Source organism: Echeneis naucrates, chromosome 16 (assembly GCF_900963305.1).
Source record: "Echeneis naucrates chromosome 16, fEcheNa1.1, whole genome shotgun sequence".
Taxonomy (NCBI): domain Eukaryota; kingdom Metazoa; phylum Chordata; class Actinopteri; order Carangiformes; family Echeneidae; genus Echeneis; species Echeneis naucrates.
Genome location: NC_042526.1, coordinates 10,537,733 through 10,557,718, shown reverse-complemented (window position 1 = coordinate 10,557,718; position 19,986 = coordinate 10,537,733). Strand labels below are relative to the sequence as shown.

Here is a 19,986-nt window from a genome sequence, read left to right as displayed (position 1 = left end):
AACTGGATGTGCTGAAGAACAAAGCGGAATCTGAAGTTGAAGTTTTGGCTTCACCAGCCTTTTCTTTGGCACACTGTCTCTGTTGGAGTAAACCTCTGACAGCTGCTTCTTCATTCATGCTGTTAAAGGGCACGTGACTGTTAGATCTGAGGCAGGGAGGCGAAGGCGAGTCGAAGATTCACCGACTTGACTTCAACACTGACTGTTCCATCCTGTTTTTTCAGGGTACAGCTGGGTTTTTAAATTCCACAGGGGCTTCTGATACCGTTTTATAGGGAGGACTTGCAGTGTGATTCTGAACATGTGATTAGAACAGCGGTCGTGTGAGAGATGCAGTGAGTCTTTAGAATTTTTAACATAAATAACAATCAATAAAATGACACCTTAGACAGGCAGCAACACAGTGTTTGAAATTTACAATGCTGTGTCACTGAGATGAAATCTTTCAGACAATATTTAATTATCCTTTTTCAGTGGGTATGCTTATGGTTGAACTATGGTCTTCAGAGGTTTTGGAGCGATTTTCCAACAGTTAATACGTGGATAGGTTACACAGACAGGCGATTATGCCAAGAAGACTCCGAGGAGTGGAAAAACAAAGAGGTACTTCGTACATATAAGCTTGGGGATGTGGATAAGATAATGGTTACTATCCAAACCACTACACACGCTTTTAGTGTGAGTACAAAACAGCAAAATTCTTCAAACAATACATTTTGATCAATAACCAAACTGAGGACTGTAGGAAACTGACTGTAGTCGATCATTTTTAAGGTGGACCTTGGAAGACTTTCAGAATGCAGCGAGTACTTCCGTGCCTTGTCCCAGTCCAAGATGAGAGAGACCTCTGAAAGCCTGATCCACCTGGACCATGTGTCCTCCTCGGTCTTCTACAACATCCTTGAGTTCTCTTTCTATAACAAGTTCAACATAACTCTGGGTCAGTTGGGTACACACATCGAGGTATGCAAGAAAATATCTCCACAGCTGATTATTTGTGTGCCCAGAGTGTTGCCATCTACCCTAAAACAAATCATGTTGCCTCCATTATTGACTGCAGGTCGGCAGTTATCTTATGACTGAGGCCTTCCTCTCAAAGTGCCTGTCAGTCCTGGCAGAGGAACTCAGGCCTGAAAACTGTTTATCTTACCTGAATTTAGCTCAAGAGATCTGTTGTACAGAGCTGAAGATGACGGTGTTCACCTACCTAAGCAGAAACATGATGGAGTTGTCAACCCTCACCAAGTATGTTCCCCTTAACGGCATCATTATACATGCACAGCTCAAATGTAGTTCTTATGTTCGTAAAACTTTCATTTGGATTTAGCACAAAGACAGATTGTCACATTTCTCTCATTTCATTACAAAATGGATTTCTACCTCAGGGGTCTGAACGATGAGGAGAAGGATGAAATTATCAGCCTGAGGTTAAAAGGAAACCAACATCTCTGCAGTGTCCGGAAAGAGAACCTGACTTCATGGGACGACCCTGAAACTGAACATGCCCGAAATATCTTCATCTTGAAAGAGTCAGAGGAGAGTGAAGACTGGCAGCCAGTTACAGAGCTTCCTTTCAGGGCTGACAAATGGTGTTTCACTACAGCGGTTTTGTATAACTACCTGTACATGATGGGAGGCTACCGACAACGTGTGAAGGGACGCTGGGAGTTCAAGATGGCCTCTTTTAGGTATAATCCATTTACTAATGCATGGGCCGCCACAGCTCCTCTCATTAAGGTGAGAATGCTTCTTAAGTGGATTTCTTTGTCTTACCCCAAAAAACACTTTTCTTTTTTGTCCTTCTCAGTCACATAACACTGCTGAGAACTACAACCATCTGTTGTGTCCACAGCACAGGCGGCACTTTAGTGCAGTGGCGTGTGAAGGCTGTATTTACGCTGTGGGGGGCTGGTACTTGGACTCCCTGGTGACGCCGGACTCCAGCACAGCTCTCTATACAGCTGTGGAACGTTATGATCCGTGGGAGAACACATGGAGGTTTGTGTCCCCATTGTTTGTGTTAACCAGTGCTTTTCTAAATGAAATGTGACCGGTAACTGAATTCAATCTCTGCCTTAGGTTTGTCTCCTCTCTGCCACTCACCGACTTCAAGTTTACTGTTTCCTTGTCACATGACATGCCCCTTGCTACCAGCCTTGGACACTGTCTTTATGTGTTGGGGAGCATCCAGAGGACTGGAGAGAAACTGCTACTGCAGTACAATACAAGAGAAGGTGCGACAAGGTCACGCAGCACAGCTCTTTTTGACCATTATTTCCAGCCCAGAAAGTTTGTCTGTTGGCCGTCCACTCACTCTGGATTTAAAGCGGTCAATATGCTCAGCAGGATGTGTGAAAAACTGTGACTCTGCCTTTTCTCCATGCTTAAGATTCCTGGTCTGAATTGCTTCCCACCCTCACCAGAGCAGATGCAGACATCCCTACTCTTTACTTCCTGGGCGTCACCGACAAATTGCTTGTGATCGGCGGAAACAACTCGGAGAACATTGTGACATCATTCTGTGTGCAGTCACAGAAATGGGGACAGGTAAGAGACTCAGACTGTTCATTATGAGTCATGTGCATCTTAGGCAACACATCTTCCCTGTTATTTCTAAATGAGGTAGAATCTCCTTTCACCTCTGTCCATCCAGGTGCGCAGGGCTGAGAAAGTGGCATTTGCAGGACAGGGTACAAATGCAGGTCATAAGGTCATGATGCCAAGTATCGAGCACAACACTGTTGCAGAGATCGATGTCCAAAATCTCTCCATCAGAGCTCTACCTCCTCTACCAGTCGCTACTCGTTATGAAGCTGTCTTTTATCTTCACTGCTAATGCTATGATGGACTATACTGCTCCGGCTATACTGCACTGAATTAATATTAATGTGAATGATTCTAATGGTATTATGCCGATGGTTTCCCTCAGAGCCTATCTGTTCATTCAGCATTATTAATGAGGGATTAGCATCAATGGCAAACCAAAACTACTGTAAGGCAGCACATTAATTCTGAGAGGTAAAGAATTGACATTGTGTAAATTATAATAAATTGTAACCATTCTTTTAGTGGGACTTTGGTACTCATTGGATTAATATGTATACTGTGTGTAGTTTTTGCTGTTGTCAACTGTTAGTGACTTTTATTGCTTTGGCTAATAAAGATTTTTCTTCTGTTTCATGATCTAGAGAGGCTCTCCTGAATTGCAACTCCTGTGTGAGTGGTGTTGTTTATATGTTTGTTGTTTGAGCTGAAACCATCTTATATTATACGTAAAAAGCATCTTAACAATGAACTTGACAAACACCATTGTATTCCATTTTGAGGAAGTGCTTGTACTATGTAGTTCAAAAGAAAATGTCGCATTGCTCTGTTACATCGCAACACACAGGACTGTAACAGATACAGTTACACAACAGATTACAGTGGCTCATGAGGTGAGGCTCTGTCTTTGTTTGGTGTCTTGTTACAAAAAGGACCATGTTGCAAATGAGGGACACTGAAGGAAAGTGAGAGAGACAGGGAGGGGGGGGGACACAACAGACGAGAGCTGTGATCTCACTACCTGAGGAAAGCCATTTCAAGGGCACCGGAGTCACACTGAAAGGAATGTTGCTGCCTCACTGGCACAAACCAGTCACAGCTTTTCCTTCTTTGAGTGGATTACACTGACTCTGCTCTGACAAAGGTAAATATGAGCCTGCTTCTTGCTTGCACTTCTTATTCATGTCTGCATGTTGATGTGTTATCTGTGGAGGTTTTTGTGATTGATAGTTGCAGAGTAAGGTTGACTGTACACAGATTGTGTGAAATGGCCAAAATGCTAAATTGCTGACATCATTTAGCGTCTTCCCTTGTAAAATATTGCACTTGTAATGGGGAAGTTCATTCTCACAGAGAGCTGAAGCGCTCATTTTAGCTTATTAAAGATTTGAAAACTAGTAGTTTTCATAGTAATCATGTCAGCCTTTAACACATCTAAAAGATTACCACAGTTTTTTGTAATACCAAAATATTGAGCTTTCATCTGTGGGATATACTCTGTGTTTATATTTTCATGCCCATCTGAAGTCCATGCACATGCTCAACTGGTCTGCCGCTATATATGGCCATTGAACTTTGTCCCACTTGGTGACTGTTTAGTCATATGACATGGAAAAAGAAATACTAGACCAGTCCCCCTGTTCATTAAATGGACTTGTGTGTGAACTCCAAAAAATTATGTTTACAATTTCAGAAACATGTCATTTCAAATATTTAATCCATCCAGCTTTGCAGCATTTTATGCTGACATCCACAAATGTCAGTGGGCTTTCTTATCAAACTGTGTGCAAACATGACAAGAGCGCAGTTTTCTCTTAAAATTCTTTCGTTACTGGACTTGATGGACCTCCATATGTGATCAAGATTATTATTAAACTAACTATATTATAATATTATAAGTGATTCCCTTTTAATCACCTCTGTTGCCTGTGACAGTGATACACAGAGATGGCTGAGGCACATCAGGCGGTGGGCTTCCAGTTCACTGTGCGCCCTGATGGGGTGGACCTTAAGCTGAGTCAAGATGTCATCAAAAACATTTACCTGTCAGGAGTAACAGCATGGAAGAAGAAAGCCATACAGTTCAAGGTAAAGCCAAATGTTCCTCTGCTCACCAGTTTTGTGAAAAATATGGAGTCACTTGCGATTACTGTGCAGTTTTTACATTCAAAGTATTTCCGAACAGATCATAAGACACAAAGAGAAATCCTGTGTTAGTAATGAAGTGCATTGCTGCATTCCCAGAATGGCGTTTTAGCTGGGGTGTATCCCGCATGTCCATCCAGCTGGCTGATAGTTGTGATTGCCATGATGAGTTCCTTGTATATACGTGTAGACCCGTCTCTAGGAATGATTGATGCCATCAAGGATAATCTCCCACTAAGGTAAGAAATCCTCCTCAGTCTGCTGTGATCATATCATTCGTTGCTTTGGTTCCGTATTGTGCTGGAGAATATGCTTGTTAGCAATAAATCAGCTGTTAAAATTCACATTTCTGATCGATTTCACCTTAAAGTGATAACATGACAAGGGCAGTGTTGTGCCTTTCCTGAGCAGAGACTGTATGTCAGTGCAGACCCGAGCTGTGCTGAGTGCGATCCTCTTTGCCACCGGACTGTGGCTGTTCCTCATCTACCTTTTGAGATACACTCTCAAAGCTCTGCTGTCCTACCATGGCTGGATTTTTGAATCCCATGGAAGAATGAGCACATCTACTAAGGTTTGGCTGGTACGCTGCATTTAAGCTCATGTCTGTCTGTCAGTGGAGACAATGTGTCTGATTATTGTTCCAATCAGACGGTATCTTCTACTGTCATTGTATAACGTATGGTGTTGTTTGTTACCAGAGCCTGGTGAAGATGTTCTCTGGACGCAGACCGCTGCTCTTCAGTTTCCAGGCCTCTTTACCCAGGCTGCCTGTGCCCAGAGTGGATGATACAATCCGCAGGGTGTGTAATTACATATAATTCATTTTCCAAGACCACAACCCCAAACGCACACTGAAGACATTTTAACTGTATGCTGGATATACCTTTTTAAATACTAGTGTTGTGCACTTAACATGCAAATAACATGAGTGCAGTCATTGTTTCATATAACATAAACACACACAGTCAATGTATCAGTTGTGATTAAAATAAATACAGCAGTTAGATAACTTTGGTCAGTCATTGGGCATTGGGAGGCCCTCTGTAGGTTGGAGGGCCAAGGTACCTGCTCAGTCGGCCCTGTGGACAACTATTTCCCAGACCTTTATGGGTGGAGGACAGCAAGTTCGGTATACGGTGGTCAAGGTCGGTCCAAACCACCAAAATTATCATGAAATGTAACACAACCTTTTTGCCATGCTGTAATTTGAATAATTAAAAATGATACCACGTGATTTCTATTTATGACTTTTATGACTTTTATGCCTGATATTCTAATCAACCAAACACACAAAGAAGTTTGTTCAAACTTCGAGATAACAATTTGACAATACCACCATCTGCTGTTTTAGCTGTTCTCCTGCACTTTGTTAAACTTTGAGGAGTGCTGTTGTACAGTTTGTCAAATCCAATGTCAACTGCCCGCCATATTTGTCTTTGTTTACTGTACATCAAACACTTAAATCAGCTGCATTTCCACATAACACTGTTTCCTTGTCGTGACAACATTACTTTGTTTCTCCACAGTACCTAGAGTCAGTCCATCCTCTGCTGGATAGTGACCAGTACGACCAAATGGAGGTTTTGGCCAATGACTTCAAAAATTCCAAAGCGGCCCAGCTGCAGAGATTCTTAATCCTGAAATCCTACTGGGCAACAAATTATGTGAGTATTTTTCTTCTTTTTTTCAATACAAATTTTTGCATTCAGTTCACAATGTGATACAATACTAATGGATAGCTGCCCTAGGTGAGTGACTGGTGGGAGGAGTACATCTACCTCAGGGGCAGGAGTCCAATCATGGTGAACAGTAACTTCTACATCATGGTGAGTGGATGGTTCTGCTGTATCAGTGACATTTGGAAGAAGTGTCTGCTCAGGATGACTTAGCTTTGTTCCGTGTGAAGGATCTCTTGTATGTGACCCCGACACACCGGCAGGCTGCCCGTGCTGGGAACGTGGTCCACGCCATGCTGCAGTACAGACGCAAGCTGGAACGCGGTGAACATGCCCCGGTAACACTTCCAGCCACATTACCTCCCTGCAATACCAGCACTACAGGTTCCCTACAAATAAGACTGAACACTGATCATCCATTCATTCATTTTCAACCGCTTATCCGTTTCTGGGTCGCAGGTGAATGCTGATTTGAAGGGCATATTGCAGGTTAAAGACTGCTTTGAATCAGTGTTTAGAAAAACAATATAGAAACTGATTTTCCTTCTTCAAAATATATTGGTATATACATACATTAATTACATTAATTGGGCTTCTAGGGTCGTTTTTGTGACAAAATTTTACTTCCGCATCCGAAAACGCTAAAGCGGAAGTGACGTAGGCAGAGGGAGCGCAGTGAACCGGGACAATAAGAAAACAATGGATCCGAATCTCAGTGTGGGCACAGAACACACGTTAAATGTGTGCAGTTACACATGTGACGGACCGCAGCCCGATAACTACGAGCCTGTTATCCGCCTCAGAGAGCAGGGAGGGAGATAGAGCTGTCAGTGGAGAGCAGGCCAAGTGGTGTTAGCTTGTGTAATGTTGTGTTCACGTCATAATATTGCGCACACATTACCATCATATGTCCGGCAATAGCAAAATTATTGATGGTCATCTATTACAGGCTGGAGTATTGATACTTACAAATAATCAAAATGAATGATCTTGATGGAGTGTCTCATACTAATAATATAATATAATATCCGTCAACACTACGAGGTGTAGTTGGACTACTGCTGCGGGAGAGAAACACTTTGGTGATCCACGTTTTGTCAATTATTCAACACAAACAACAATCTAAATTAAGATTAGGAGGGAAAACACCCCCAGGAAGGAGAAAGCAGTAAAAGCACAAATACAGCAATTTCTTAAAATAGCTGCAGCTATGAAGGTTTTTAAATTGATTATATTTACTTTCCCCCATTGGTTAATATCAGAGATTATGTAATTCTTTCCTTTTCAGATGAGGGCTTTGGGGACTGTACCTATGTGTTCCACTCAGATGGAGAGGATGTTTAACACCACTCGCATTCCTGGCATTGAAACAGGTGAGCTTTTTTTTTTTTAGGTGTGTACAATTTAGTCAATGATCAGTCAGCAGCTGGGACCGGCAGCAGCTGCGTGTTTGCCACACAAAGCAGATTAAGAGTGGACAAAAGTGAAACCGGCTTCATTTGCAACCCACAAAATTCAGTTTTCTACCCAGTGTGTGTGCCGAGTGTTGAAGCTAAAAGTTGTGCGTGCACTTCTTACTAAACTTCTAACCTTTAATCTTTGTTACAGCTAAGATGGCTTCCTCTGTTGTTGTTTAATGCTCGTGCTGAACTATCCCTGCAGATATTGTGCAGCACCTGGCTGACCGTAAGCACCTGGTAGTTTACCACAAAGGCCGGTTCTTCAAAGTGTGGCTGTACACAGGGGGGCGCCACCTCTTACCAAGCGAGCTGGAGACTCAGTTTCAAAGGATCCTCAATGACAATTCTGAACCTCAGCCAGGAGAACTGAAACTAGCTGCTCTGACTGCAGGACATAGGTATTCGCATAAACACACCAAACAGATACTTGATCAGGTTGGTTAACATGGACTGAGCAGTCTCCCTTCCTCTTCTAGAGTCCCGTGGGCTCGCACTCGGATCAAACATTTTAGTCACGGAGTGAACAAAGTGTCCCTGGATGCCATCGAATCAGCTGCCTTTTTCCTGACACTGGACGATGAGCCGCAGGGTTATGACCCTGCAAAGACCAATTCACTTGATAGTTACGCCAAGTCCCTGCTGCATGGAAAGTGTTATGACAGGTAGTCAGGAAAGGCACAAAAGTATTTCTTGTTCTCATTACAGGCTGGAAATACAGGGATTTATTTCCTGATAAACATTCTTGTCTCACAGGTGGTTCGACAAGTCTTTCACGTTGATTTCTTATCCAAATGGAAAAATTGGTATAAATGCAGAACATTCTTGGGCTGATGCACCAATTGTAGGACACATGTGGGAGGTAAGAGACGTGCATATGGCATTAATTTTACAAGTAAGATATCGATCTTCAGCTCTCCTTCTCTCTGTGTAGTACATCCTTGCAACAGACTGCTTCCATCTTGGCTACACAGAGGAGGGACACTGTAAAGGAGATGAGAATAAAGGCCTGCCTTATCCCACCCGGCTTCAGTGGCAGATTACAAAAGAGGTACAATGAAGCTTCAAATAGTGCCACTAATGCAATACGTTTGTATGTTTCCATCACAAAATTATATCCCTCTCTTTAGTGTCAGGACGCCATTGGCACCTCGTATTTGTGGGCCAAGCAGATTGCAGATGATGTGGACTTCCATGGGTATCTGTTTACTGAGTTTGGGAAAGGCTTGATCAAGAAGTGTCGGACCAGCCCTGACGCTTTCATTCAGTTGGCCCTGCAGTTGGCACAATTCAGGGTAGGACCTGAAACAGTCCGTCATCTGGAATCATATTGCTGACGCCATTGCTCACCATTGCCTCTTAAATGTTTAACTTCATCACCTGCTATTATTAAATCACATTAATCCATTTGCTCCATAGGACCAGGGAGTTTTTTGTCTCACCTACGAGTCGTCAATGACTCGTATGTTCAGAGATGGTCGGACAGAGACGGTCCGCTCCTGCACATCAGAGGCTGTTGCATTTGTCAGAGCCATGGAAGACCCAAGTGGGACAGTAAGGAAATGCATAAACATGCCCACACATTAAAATAAATCAAGATAATACACCGGAAAAGTACCATTTGATATTATTCTGTGAGTTTGAAGGATGCTTAGCTGCACCAAAAGCCAAATATTTGCAGTAATCATAGACTTTGGACATATCAGGTGTCAAAGAAATGTGTACCAAATACACTATCAGTGACACATTGAAGCCATAGCGTCAGTTCTGCATTGATCCTACGCAGAATTATACAAAAGGTCATGTTCAGGGTCATGTGCTGCTGCAGACTTGGTCACCGAGTCCTAGAAATTGCGTGTCACCGGATTGAATTTTGAATGCCCTGGTGTTCTAGGTCAAACTGACACTTTGACACAAAACCAAACATCATATTGACGTGATGGCAATGTCACACATGCTGACTTGGATTCTTGTTTCTGTTTTTTTTTTTTGTGAAAACAAGACTTTAAACTGTCATGTTTGTTTGGTTTCTTTGTGGTCAGAATGCCCAGAGACTTGCCCTGTTTCGGAACGCAGCAGATAAGCATCAAAACATGTATCGATTGGCCATGACTGGTTCTGGTATTGACCGCCACCTCTTCTGTCTCTACATAGTGTCCAAATACCTTGGTATTGACTCGCAATTTCTTGAGAAGGTTAGAGCATTGTTTTGATTTTGAATTCTGGTTTCTCCTCTTGTCCTATCGTAATTGTTCTCGTTTCTTATCTTCTTTCGCTCTCTTCAATGCCTCTGCCTCTAGGTACTTTCAGAGCCCTGGAGGTTGTCTACCAGCCAGACTCCACAGCAGCAGCTCAATTTAATTGATATCAACAAGTTTCCTAAATATGTTGGTGCTGGTGGGGGATTTGGCCCAGTAAGTTAGATCATTTCATTTTAGATCCTCATATTGATTGACCCTGTCAGTCAGATATGTAAGATTTAGTGAAGCAACATGATGTGGTCTCTTATTTTCGCCAAGGTGGCTGATGATGGTTATGGGGTGTCTTATATCATCATCGGGGAAGATCTCATCACATTCCACATCTCCAGCAAGTTCTCCAGCCCTGATACAGTAAGAATAGATCCCACTGTAATCACTTACTGCAGATAATCTTAAAGATCAATACTGTATTTGTTTTTCTCATTACTCCTCCTCTGTGCCACCTGCAGGACTCATACCGGTTTGGTCAGCACATTCAGAGGGCCATGCTTGATATCAAGCGACTTTTCATGCCTGAAAATGATAAGCTGGAGCAGCATGGAGAGTTTGTGCAGCTGAAAAATGGGAAGAAGCACATATAACACACTGTGTAGTTCGTGGGTACATTCAGCTGACACACAGCTGAGTTACTTTTTGACATGCTTTATATGTAGAGGAAAAACAAAGCTCTGGTGACAGGTTGCACTTCACAGGCTCACAGAAGAAAGTTGTTTCTACTCATTTAATTTATTTCTATTTAAAATGTACTTTCCACAGCTGTTTGGTGCTGAGGGGGAGATATGATGTTTGAATGTAGGAAATTTTGATTTTACAAAGAGTGCTTTTTTCTTCTTGAAATGTTTGTTGGTTTATGCTATTAACTGTACATAAAGTTAATGTTATGTGATAAATCTAAATCTAAATCTTTAAGCTGTACATCTATCTATCTAAAGACTTCAATGCTATGTTGTAAGATGGAAATCATTTGCCATATTCCATAATTTATACATTTGCTGGTCATTTTACAGTACTGACCATTTTAGCTGGTAAATTTTACAAAACACCAATATACATACATTATGTGATACTATCACTGGCATCCATACAATTTTTAAAGCAAAAAAAATCATAAAAATATATTAATGATACTGGTAATTTTCATTATGTATTTAACAACATTGTAACACTTAAAAAATGAGAAAAAAACTGTCTATTAGAAGAGAAGTTTATTATAAGAGGTGGGGTGGAGGTTATGTTACTGATGTCCCAATCAACATTTACAGAGGCCTTCCAGATTCATCCATACTATTAAGATAAACAAAACTCATCTGGACCTTGGTCAGTTAGAAGTTTCTTTACATGTCGGACTTATTTCAGAAAAACATTCTGGCAACGTTGAGAAAGCAAAACTGGATCCTGAGCAAAGGCAACAGATGCAAAACTCACAGATTAGAGCACTTGCTGATGGACAAACTTACGATTTTTCTTTTTAAGCAGTTGAACAATTCTGATACTGAGAGTGCATATGCTTCATCTCCTGAGGGTTATGCAGATTTTCTCTCATTTATAAATTTAAACCATGGTTTGTTAAGCATGCACGGTGGAGCAGCATCAGCTGTTTGTTATCAATCTGCAGTTGTGTGATGTAAATAGATAAGATATTTGATTGAATTCCTTCACAAGACTGCACCTCCCAAACAGAGAGCAAACCATCCTCCATTTGAATATTTATTTCATGTGGGACATTACAAAAAGTCAAAGTAATAAAAAAAATCATTCTGGTCACACTCAGTTTCTTTCAAGGCATCAGTTGCAGCAATGAACTAATACTAGGCCTTATAACTGTACAAAGTGAATGAATAAACAAAAACACCATCACATCACCTTGATGTTGCTTATGAGAGCAATTTTAAAAGAGGCAACACACACTCCAGACTTCCAAAGATTCAAAATGAATCAACAGTATGAGATTATTGTCTCTATTACTCTCCTACCAGAAGCTGCCTGCCAGTCAAGCACATTTAACATAACAGAATATAACATACAAGGCATATAGATATTAAGTATGCTCTATTTCTTACCAATTTTTATCATGGGGATACAGCAGGTTGAGTCCACTGGGTGGTGACATGCTCCCCGGGTCACTGTATGGTGTGTGTGCTGTTTTTCATGTTGATACACATCAACCCAGTCTTTTCTGTGTACATACTATTTTGTGTATATATTTCAACACTCTAGGATGGTTTTGTAGTTTATGTGTCTAAAATCACCCGATAGAGCTTTTAGGTTCCGGTCAATGATTCAGCCAGTGAGGATTAAGAGGTTGCACCTGGAGTTGGATTGACATTCTGTGTGGCAGCCTGTGGGGCCACCTCTATGATCCGAGGTTTATCAATGATGCGAGCAGTGCGGTTTCCTTTCTCTACAATCCCGATGATCCATGCTTGATGGCCCTCTCCATATTTTGGGGATTTGATCTCGGCACAGAAGCGGGCAGCCTGTTCCCGGGGCAGACAGATTAGCAGGCCTCCTGTAAATGAAGGGACAGAATTATGATTTTTAATGTTCAACATTGCAAATGAGTGACTTCACTGATACAAATTTGGATACAGATACATTTCTGTCTTTTTGGGTTCCCTTCTGGCCCACTTCTGCTTTTCTTTTGAATATCCATACACCATGGTTTTAAACAAAAAAAAAAGCAAACAAGCAAAGATTCATTCATCTTCAACCACTTATCAGTTTTTAGGCTGTGTAAACTCCTCACGGAAAGGCCCCAGGCCTGGGAACCAAACCCGTGACCTTCTTATTGTGGGGCAACAGCCCTAACTACTATTCCACTGCGCTGCCCCAAAAGAAACAAGCAAACTAAAAAAATTATTACATGTTAGATACTGTATATTCCAAGTCTGACAACACAAGTCCAAGTTCAACCTACACTCATATACTCGTATTCTCAGGACTTCTCATCAGTGCCAAATTTGTATGAAAAGATTTGTCAATTATGGCCTTTCTAGTTATTCACATATTGTGTCCTAGCTAGTGTTAACATTCCTTAAAAAATTACAAACATGTTTAAAATAACCTGATTTGAAATCATTAGGACTGAAAATTCATTCAAGTTTCAGATTTAATCATTTTCTCAATCTATTTTATACAAGACTATGAGCTTTTCTGTCCAGGGGCTTAAAGTCTCCCCCTGTGAGTGAAAAAGCAATTTATTTATTATTTTATTTTATTTTAAAATTTATGAGGCTAACAAAAATGGCTTGAGACATAAAAGTAAAAAAAAAAAAAAAAACAAAAAAAAAAAAAAAAAAACAAAGCAATAAAAGTAATTATGAATGACAAATGAACACACCTGATGTTTCAGGGCAGGTGCCATGCATGAGACCGAACATGTTCCCACAGGCCTTAGACACAGCAGCCATCTTGGCGAGTACTGGAAGGTTGTGGATGACAAATGAAACTTCACTCCTCTGTTGTCGTGCCAGTGTTTGAGCATGGCCAAGGATGCCAAACCCTGTGATGTCAGTGGCTGCGTGGGCATTGAAGGTGTGCATGAGTCCAGCCGCTACAGGGAGAGACAGAGACTTAGGAAGGCTAAACCAGCTCTTAAAGCTTTACCTTTTTATATTTATTTACAGAAACAATAATAATATTATGTAATAAAGAGAAACAAAAATTATTTAAAAAACCAAAAGTGTATACAGTAAACTAACACTTCCAATCTTGAAGAAACATCTGAGCTTTTTTTAATGGCTGAGAAGAGTCTCAGAAACAAAGGGTGCAATACATCTGAGCTGCAGCAGAAGGTGCTGCTGTTCAGAAAATTCAAAACTTCCCTGCCCAACAGCTGATGCATTCATGTAAAGCTTAACATGGTTATTTAACTGAAAAAATGCCAAGAACCAAAAGTTCAAAGCTGACAGGTCTCCAGATCAACAAGGGTGTGGGACATGGTATTACCTGTTCTGTTGAGCCGAGCCATATTCATCATGGCTTCATGGTAGGCCAGCTCTACATCTTCTTGCGTTACCACCAGCTTGATCTTGTTCCACTTCTCAGGCTAATATACATATATATATATATATATATATATAGATATAAAAAGTTATATATAATGTGGCTTTAGTGGTCATCCTAAAAACACAAACTTTCAGACATAATCCTTCATGACTTACAATATCAAGCCACTGATGTACTGCAACAGCCACTTGCGTTCCTAGCGGCTTGGTCAACACCAACACATCTCCAGGAACTGCATTGTCTGGCCTAAGAAATGTCCAATTGGACATAATTAGTTGGATTACAACAAAATTTTACATTTTCTTGAGCAGGTGTAAGTATTTCAAACAGCATATAGAGGGAAATGTGTATTATTAACTCGTCCCTACATGATAAATTCATTTGGCTGGCAAACTGTTGTAGCAACTCCTCCCATTACCACCCAGGGGTTGAGCACAGTCTGGCCTCCTGTTACAGATGTTCCAGCCTCCTCTGATGCATCCTTGAATCCCTGGATGATCAGTGGCATGACTTTGTCTCTCTCCTGTAAAAAAAAAAACCAAAACAAAACAAGTAAAGTTCAAGCAAAAACAAAAGATAATAATAATAATGACCAAACGAATGATTTACACAGTTGGAGAATCACAAACTAAAAGTGGGCACGTCAACTGAAAAGCCTCTTACCTTCTCTGACATTTTGTTGCTGACTCCCAGAAGCATCAACATGTTGTCGCACTCTGTCACTCCCATTGCATACAGGTCACTTAGAACATTGGCACATGCAATTCTTCCCTACAAAAAATAGAAAAACTGAAAATTAAGCAGATTAATGGCTGGGTGTGTAAACTATGCCGACAAAAGACACAATAACACACATTTGCACAGAATTAAAACTGTGACATCATTCCATGTGCCATTTGCAATCCTCATAAAAAGAATTCAGAAAGAGATTCATACCATCATATAAGGATCATCCACAATAGGGTAGATGTAATCTGTAGTCTGGACCAGAGAAAGGCCTCCATGTCTGAGCGGTATTACACATGTGTCCATTCCTATGCCTTCAAAAAGGAAAGAAGGAGAGAAAAAGTTTTTGTGATATTTTATTACATTTGTGTACAAAACCCCTAAAACCAAAAGATAGTTAGACGGCATCAGGTTGTGCAGAATTCAACTGACTAGGGGGTCCGTTTTTTCCAAATAATATTTTGTATCCTGATGTACTTTTTCCACTTTTAATTAAAGACTCTTCCTTTACCTTCTCAATTAGGTTATACGGTCTTTGTGTATAGATAGGTATGTATATCTGTGTAATCTGTGTATATCTGTGAGGGGACACATGCTTTCTGACTTCTCCATGAAGCAAATATGTTTTTGGGAATGTAAATTGTCACATAAAGACAATTCTTTTTCATAGCATATTTAACTAATCTTTTATCATTTTTTTTGTTTTCCCTGCTGTGATTGGTCCAGCTGTTGTTTGATTACAGAACATTTCACAGACCCTAGGTAGATCATAAATACCTAATCGAGGCATAACTGCCCCCAGGAACTGTTCATCCTCTTGATAGTGGTTCTCCTGTAGAGTTTCTAACAGCTTCTGTAAAACATCTTGGGGCACCTGTGAATTCACAAATTCAAATGTATTTAGACTACATTGCTAATCAGACAGAGAAGTTAATTGAATTGTATAAAGACAAGAATGCTACTAATGCAGTAACGGATAAAAGAGCCAACCTTGCAGCCTGTGCCCTTGAGCTCAGCAAAACGTGTGAGCCTGAAGTTCTTGTCCAGCTCATAGCTTTCAGGGTTAAAAGACTCCCTCACTGACATGTCTGAAGAAACTCTGGGCCCTCACCACTAGGATCACATTTAAAACATGAAAAAGGTGATTAGAAACACACTGTGGATGTCACAGAGAGCTGTAAAAAATAAAGTAGCTGATACACCACACAGCAATGCCACCTGATAGTATTCACATCCTTTTATGAGCATCATTTCAAATGAAATATGAATTATAGAAACAGGTATGAATCCTGTACTTGAACAGCAGATAAGCTAGGTAATATGATACACTCAAAAATCTCCTGAAACTTTTATCATTCAAACACATTTTTTGCAATAATGAAAAAAGAAAATCAGCAGAATTGATTCATAACTGATGACACTGGAAAGAGAAAATTATTAAAAGAAATCATCATTTGACAAAATAGTTGCGTAATAATTATTGTCATCACAAAAGAATTACTGCAGTGCTAAATCAACAATGAATAATAGTAACAATATTTCATACACAAAATATTGTACCCTTTGGAGAGCACCAAATCAAAATTACTCCATATCACAACAAGGCACGTTACACATAGAGCAGGTCTAGACCAAACTCTTTATGGAGTTGTTTAAGAGATCCAACATATCACTCCAGGAGTGACAGTGGCAAGGGAAAAACTTCCTTTAAGAGGCAGAGAGAGAATCAGAGGTATCAACATACAGTGATGGTAGTTCTTCTGTGGGACTACTAAATATGAGCAGTAGAAGAGACAAAGAGGTTACAATGGGAAGTGAGTAGTAGTGTGTAATGATAACTAAAGGTAACTCTTGCAGCAGCAGGTACTGAGCAGGAGTATGGAGCTGAGAAGATTCAGCACCTGTAGGACGGGGACAGGAGGGACAAAACACACAAAACACTATGGGAAGGAACGAAGTCAGAGACATGTAATGTTGTAATGTACATACATGCAGGAGAAAGAGAGTGAGAGACCCACAGAGAGAGGGAGGGAGAGAGAGAGAGAGGGGCTCAGTGCAACCCCCAGCAGTCTAGGCCTATAGCAGCACAGCTAAAAGAAAAAGAGTAATTAAACCTTACATTTTAACAGTAGGCTTCGTCATAAAGGAAGATTTTTAGCCTGGTGTTGACAGATAGACTCCGCGAGCCAGACACAAACTGGTAGTTGGTACCATAGAAGAGGAGCCTGATAGCGGAAATATCTCTACTCTTGGAGACTCTAGGGACCACAAGTAAACCTCCATCCAGAGAGCGAAGTGACCTCCCGGGACAGTAAGGAGGATTCTCTATCCCTCTCCTCCCTTTCCTCTCCTTCACCACTCTCTTTCTCTCTCTCTCAACCCAACCTTGCAAGGCAGATGTCTGCCCCCCTGAGCCCGGTTCTGCCCAAGCTTTTTGCCTCTTAAAGGAAGTTTTTCCTTGTCACTGTTGCCAAAGCTTGCCCTTGGAAGGATTTGTTTGGTCTCTTAAAATCTCTATAAAGAGTTTGGCCTAGACCAGCTCTGAGTAAAGTGCCCTGGTGTTGCTATATAATGATTTGGCCCTATATTAGTAAATTAATCTGAGGTCTACTGTAAATAACCACATTAGATTATTAACAGACAGGTCTACATTTGATCCAGGTTAACTAATGGGTGACTAATTTAAGAACGGAGCAACAGGTATAACATATTTTAATTTTCAGACAGCGCTATTAAAAGTCGTCTGTAATAATCAGTTTAGTCAAACAGAAAAAGTGGTTTGCACTAGTTATAAATTGTAACACTTAGCATTTAGACTTTTTAAACAAACATCTGGGACACAGAGAGAATGCACTGAAAACATAAAACTTCACAATGAACTAGAGACTGCTGATTGACTCTCGCACTATAATTTAATATAAATGGTCTACCGTGATAAGCCATTAGGAAAGGCCTGACAGACAACTCAGTGAGGTTACTGTTTCCTTGTGAACCCGGTCAGTCGTTTGGTCGCTCTGAGGCACAGAGGGAGCCTCGGTTAGTAAACAGTGGGAGTGTTCAAGAGACAGCATGTTGCCAAGTTCATTCAACCCTGAGGCTCTGACAATATCAACGGGGTGCACAAATCTACATGTCCATTCAAAGCAAAGCAGTCTACAGGATAATCTAGTGGGCTCTAATCTTCGATGTACAAGGTGACTTTGGCGGCTCGGTGGATCGTGTTTGTTTGTTTTGCTGCAAATGCAGCTCCCGGGCTCTGCGCTAGCTCTTGCTAGCAACCGCTGATCCATGTATAAGGTGATGAGCATAAGCGGCTCTGAGCAACAAAGAGCCGGGGACGGCCGAGCCAGAGGAGCTCCACTTCATTCAAAAACAACCACCGCAGAAGCTGCTCCACGCGTGTCACACACGTCTGAAACATAGCGCCAGCTGGTCGCACATGTAAGTTAAAAAGTTGCCGTATACCGCCGAACAAAAATGTCGGCGGCGGAAAAAATTAACCCCTTCGTGTCCCTCGCCATGCGATGTGTGCAACATCAGACTTCGTACCAACAAAACAACGCTAAACGTGCGACTCGTGCAAACTTTGTGACGGTGTGGTGCAATAAAAGTGTTTACAACTGCCCTATGTGCGATTTTAGGACCAAAGTGGAGTTATATTCTTGCAACATTTCCCCTTTAATTGCTCTGACCAGTTTATCCTTACCAGCTTCACGTTAGCGGTGGATCCCGACAGAAGAGCGGGGAATGGACCACAATGCACCGCGGCTGGAATCAGGCATCGTCCGTGAACGCCTGACGAGAACGGAGACACATTTCCCCTCGTACCCCAAACGACAGGTCTGAAAATACAAACCATTCCGGGCTATTAACTATATTGTAGCAAAAAAAAATATGCGACAATGCTTCGCCTTCATGAAAAAATATTCGTATTGCAAAACAAAGAGGAAACTCACGAGATCTCAAAGGGTCCTCAGCCTGCACAGCGGCGGCTTCGACATCCCCTTTAACGAGCTGTGAAGTCTGGCAACAAAAACTCTACAATGGAGTGTACCTTTAATTTACTGTTTTCCCTCCAATTACATCCACGGCACTACAACGCTGCCTGGCTCAAAGTGGGGCTGCCTCCCCACCACTGATATTTAGGAACTTTTTTAATTTGCTTTTAGGGGATTGTCTTTTCATAATAATGATATTACCGTGGCAACAAATATTTAAGTCACTATTCTATTAGTTATTTGTTATGTCACTTTTCCTTTGTCTCGTCATCTTGTAATAATGCCTCATTAAATCGGCATTTTAATACGACACATAGACACAGTTGTCAAGAAACCATATTTAATGATGCAAACAACTATTCATTTCAGATCCTCTGCGAGCAGAAATGAATTAAAATGTACTTCCATCAACTCCATCACAATGTTCACAACAATAGCATTTATATGCATGGCCTAAATAATCTAACCAACTAATGAAACATTGGCAGAATACTATGGTTTATATAACAATAATAATTACTATAGTAAATTTTATTATTATTATAATTATTATTGTTATAATTATTGTTATTATCCATATGTGGCATATCATTCAAATATTTTTTATTTGAAAAAACTTGCCAAAAATACATCAAATGTTAACTTAATGTCTGGAAAAGAGGCGGATGCTGTACTGCACATTACACCCATTGAAGTACTGGTCACATTAAAGGCACAATCCACAATGGGCAACTCTCTTTAAAATATCATATGTGCAAAATATTTGAATGCTATCCAATTAAAGTATTTCTCTTATTTTATGCTTGTGACTCCTTTTATTAAAGACCTTTGTGAACTAGGCATATGTGTGCTTTTAAAGCTGTGCCTATAGTGTAAACATCTGAACATGTTAATGGCATTTCTTAGCCAGTCTGATGTCACAAAATCCTTAATACAGGCGATTTAATATGCATCAAATGAACCACAGAAGATTGAGTTTGTGTGTATATACGTATGTGTTACAGAGAGAGAGGATGTCATTAAGCAGGCTTCTTGATTTGGTCCTGTTGTTTTGTTCCCTTTACATTCAAAACACATAGCAGCAAAGGAAATATCTAAAGTGGCTAAATGCACCAAGTCAGAGAAGTAATGGAGACAATCAATAATTCTGCTCTAAGGCCGTGGTGGC

The 19,986-nt window shown here is 40.8% G+C and overlaps 3 protein-coding genes across 6 annotated transcripts; 2 read left to right on the top strand and 1 right to left on the bottom strand.

Annotated features, from left to right (window-relative positions):
• The first annotated feature begins 435 nt into the window (after positions 1-435).
• Positions 436-3,129, top strand: LOC115056932 (kelch-like protein 42). Its single transcript, XM_029523732.1, has 8 exons — positions 436-678; positions 775-963; positions 1,061-1,245; positions 1,386-1,737; positions 1,853-1,998; positions 2,080-2,234; positions 2,390-2,547; positions 2,654-3,129. Exons 1-8 carry the CDS (start codon positions 436-438, stop codon positions 2,834-2,836), a joined length of 1,611 nt encoding a protein of 536 aa, XP_029379592.1. The 3' UTR covers positions 2,837-3,129.
• A 437-nt stretch (positions 3,130-3,566) lies between these two features.
• cpt1b (carnitine palmitoyltransferase 1B (muscle)) lies at positions 3,567-11,893 on the top strand. 3 transcript variants are annotated; one of them, XM_029523937.1, is made up of 19 exons: positions 3,567-3,688; positions 4,480-4,632; positions 4,789-4,928; positions 5,101-5,272; positions 5,391-5,492; positions 6,219-6,356; positions 6,441-6,518; positions 6,599-6,706; positions 7,657-7,741; positions 8,031-8,226; positions 8,305-8,490; positions 8,582-8,687; positions 8,760-8,876; positions 8,956-9,120; positions 9,245-9,379; positions 9,868-10,020; positions 10,126-10,239; positions 10,345-10,437; positions 10,536-11,893. In XM_029523937.1, the coding sequence occupies exons 2-19, from the start codon at positions 4,492-4,494 to the stop codon at positions 10,665-10,667; spliced, it is 2,361 nt and encodes a 786-aa protein (XP_029379797.1). In that variant the 5' UTR covers positions 3,567-3,688; positions 4,480-4,491; the 3' UTR covers positions 10,668-11,893. The 3 variants fall into 3 exon arrangements, with proteins under 3 accessions (XP_029379797.1, XP_029379798.1, XP_029379799.1); XM_029523938.1 differs by having other exon boundaries at positions 5,098-5,272; XM_029523939.1 differs by lacking the exon at positions 3,567-3,688 and having other exon boundaries at positions 4,492-4,569.
• Positions 11,266-18,566, bottom strand: sephs1 (selenophosphate synthetase 1). Of its 2 annotated transcripts, none has more exons than XM_029523940.1 (10): positions 18,527-18,566; positions 15,811-15,933; positions 15,598-15,694; positions 15,031-15,134; positions 14,758-14,865; positions 14,463-14,617; positions 14,250-14,340; positions 14,035-14,134; positions 13,427-13,639; positions 11,266-12,595 (listed from the first exon to the last, which is right to left on the bottom strand). In XM_029523940.1, the coding sequence occupies exons 2-10, from the start codon at positions 15,904-15,906 to the stop codon at positions 12,381-12,383; spliced, it is 1,179 nt and encodes a 392-aa protein (XP_029379800.1). In that variant the 5' UTR covers positions 15,907-15,933; positions 18,527-18,566; the 3' UTR covers positions 11,266-12,380. The 2 variants fall into 2 exon arrangements, with proteins under 2 accessions (XP_029379800.1, XP_029379801.1); XM_029523941.1 differs by lacking the exon at positions 18,527-18,566 and adding an exon at positions 17,751-18,379.
• Between the last annotated feature and the right edge of the window lie 1,420 nt (positions 18,567-19,986).

Coding starts and splice junctions, on each gene's coding strand:
- LOC115056932 (XM_029523732.1), top strand. CDS start 436: ATGAAATCTTTCAGACAATATTTAATTATCCTTTTTCAGTGGGTATGC. Junction 964..1,060: donor AGTTGGGTACACACATCGAG/GTATGCAAGAAA, acceptor TATTGACTGCAG/GTCGGCAGTTATCTTATGAC. Junction 2,548..2,653: donor AGTCACAGAAATGGGGACAG/GTAAGAGACTCA, acceptor CTGTCCATCCAG/GTGCGCAGGGCTGAGAAAGT.
- cpt1b (XM_029523938.1), top strand. CDS start 4,492: ATGGCTGAGGCACATCAGGCGGTGGGCTTCCAGTTCACTGTGCGCCCT. Junction 8,491..8,581: donor CATGGAAAGTGTTATGACAG/GTAGTCAGGAAA, acceptor CTTGTCTCACAG/GTGGTTCGACAAGTCTTTCA. Junction 10,438..10,535: donor AGTTCTCCAGCCCTGATACA/GTAAGAATAGAT, acceptor TGCCACCTGCAG/GACTCATACCGGTTTGGTCA.
- sephs1 (XM_029523940.1), bottom strand. CDS start 15,906: ATGTCAGTGAGGGAGTCTTTTAACCCTGAAAGCTATGAGCTGGACAAG. Junction 15,135..15,597: donor GGCAGTTATGCCTCGATTAG/GTATTTATGATC, acceptor TCCTTTTTGAAG/GCATAGGAATGGACACATGT. Junction 14,135..14,249: donor TACATCAGTGGCTTGATATT/GTAAGTCATGAA, acceptor TATGTATATTAG/CCTGAGAAGTGGAACAAGAT.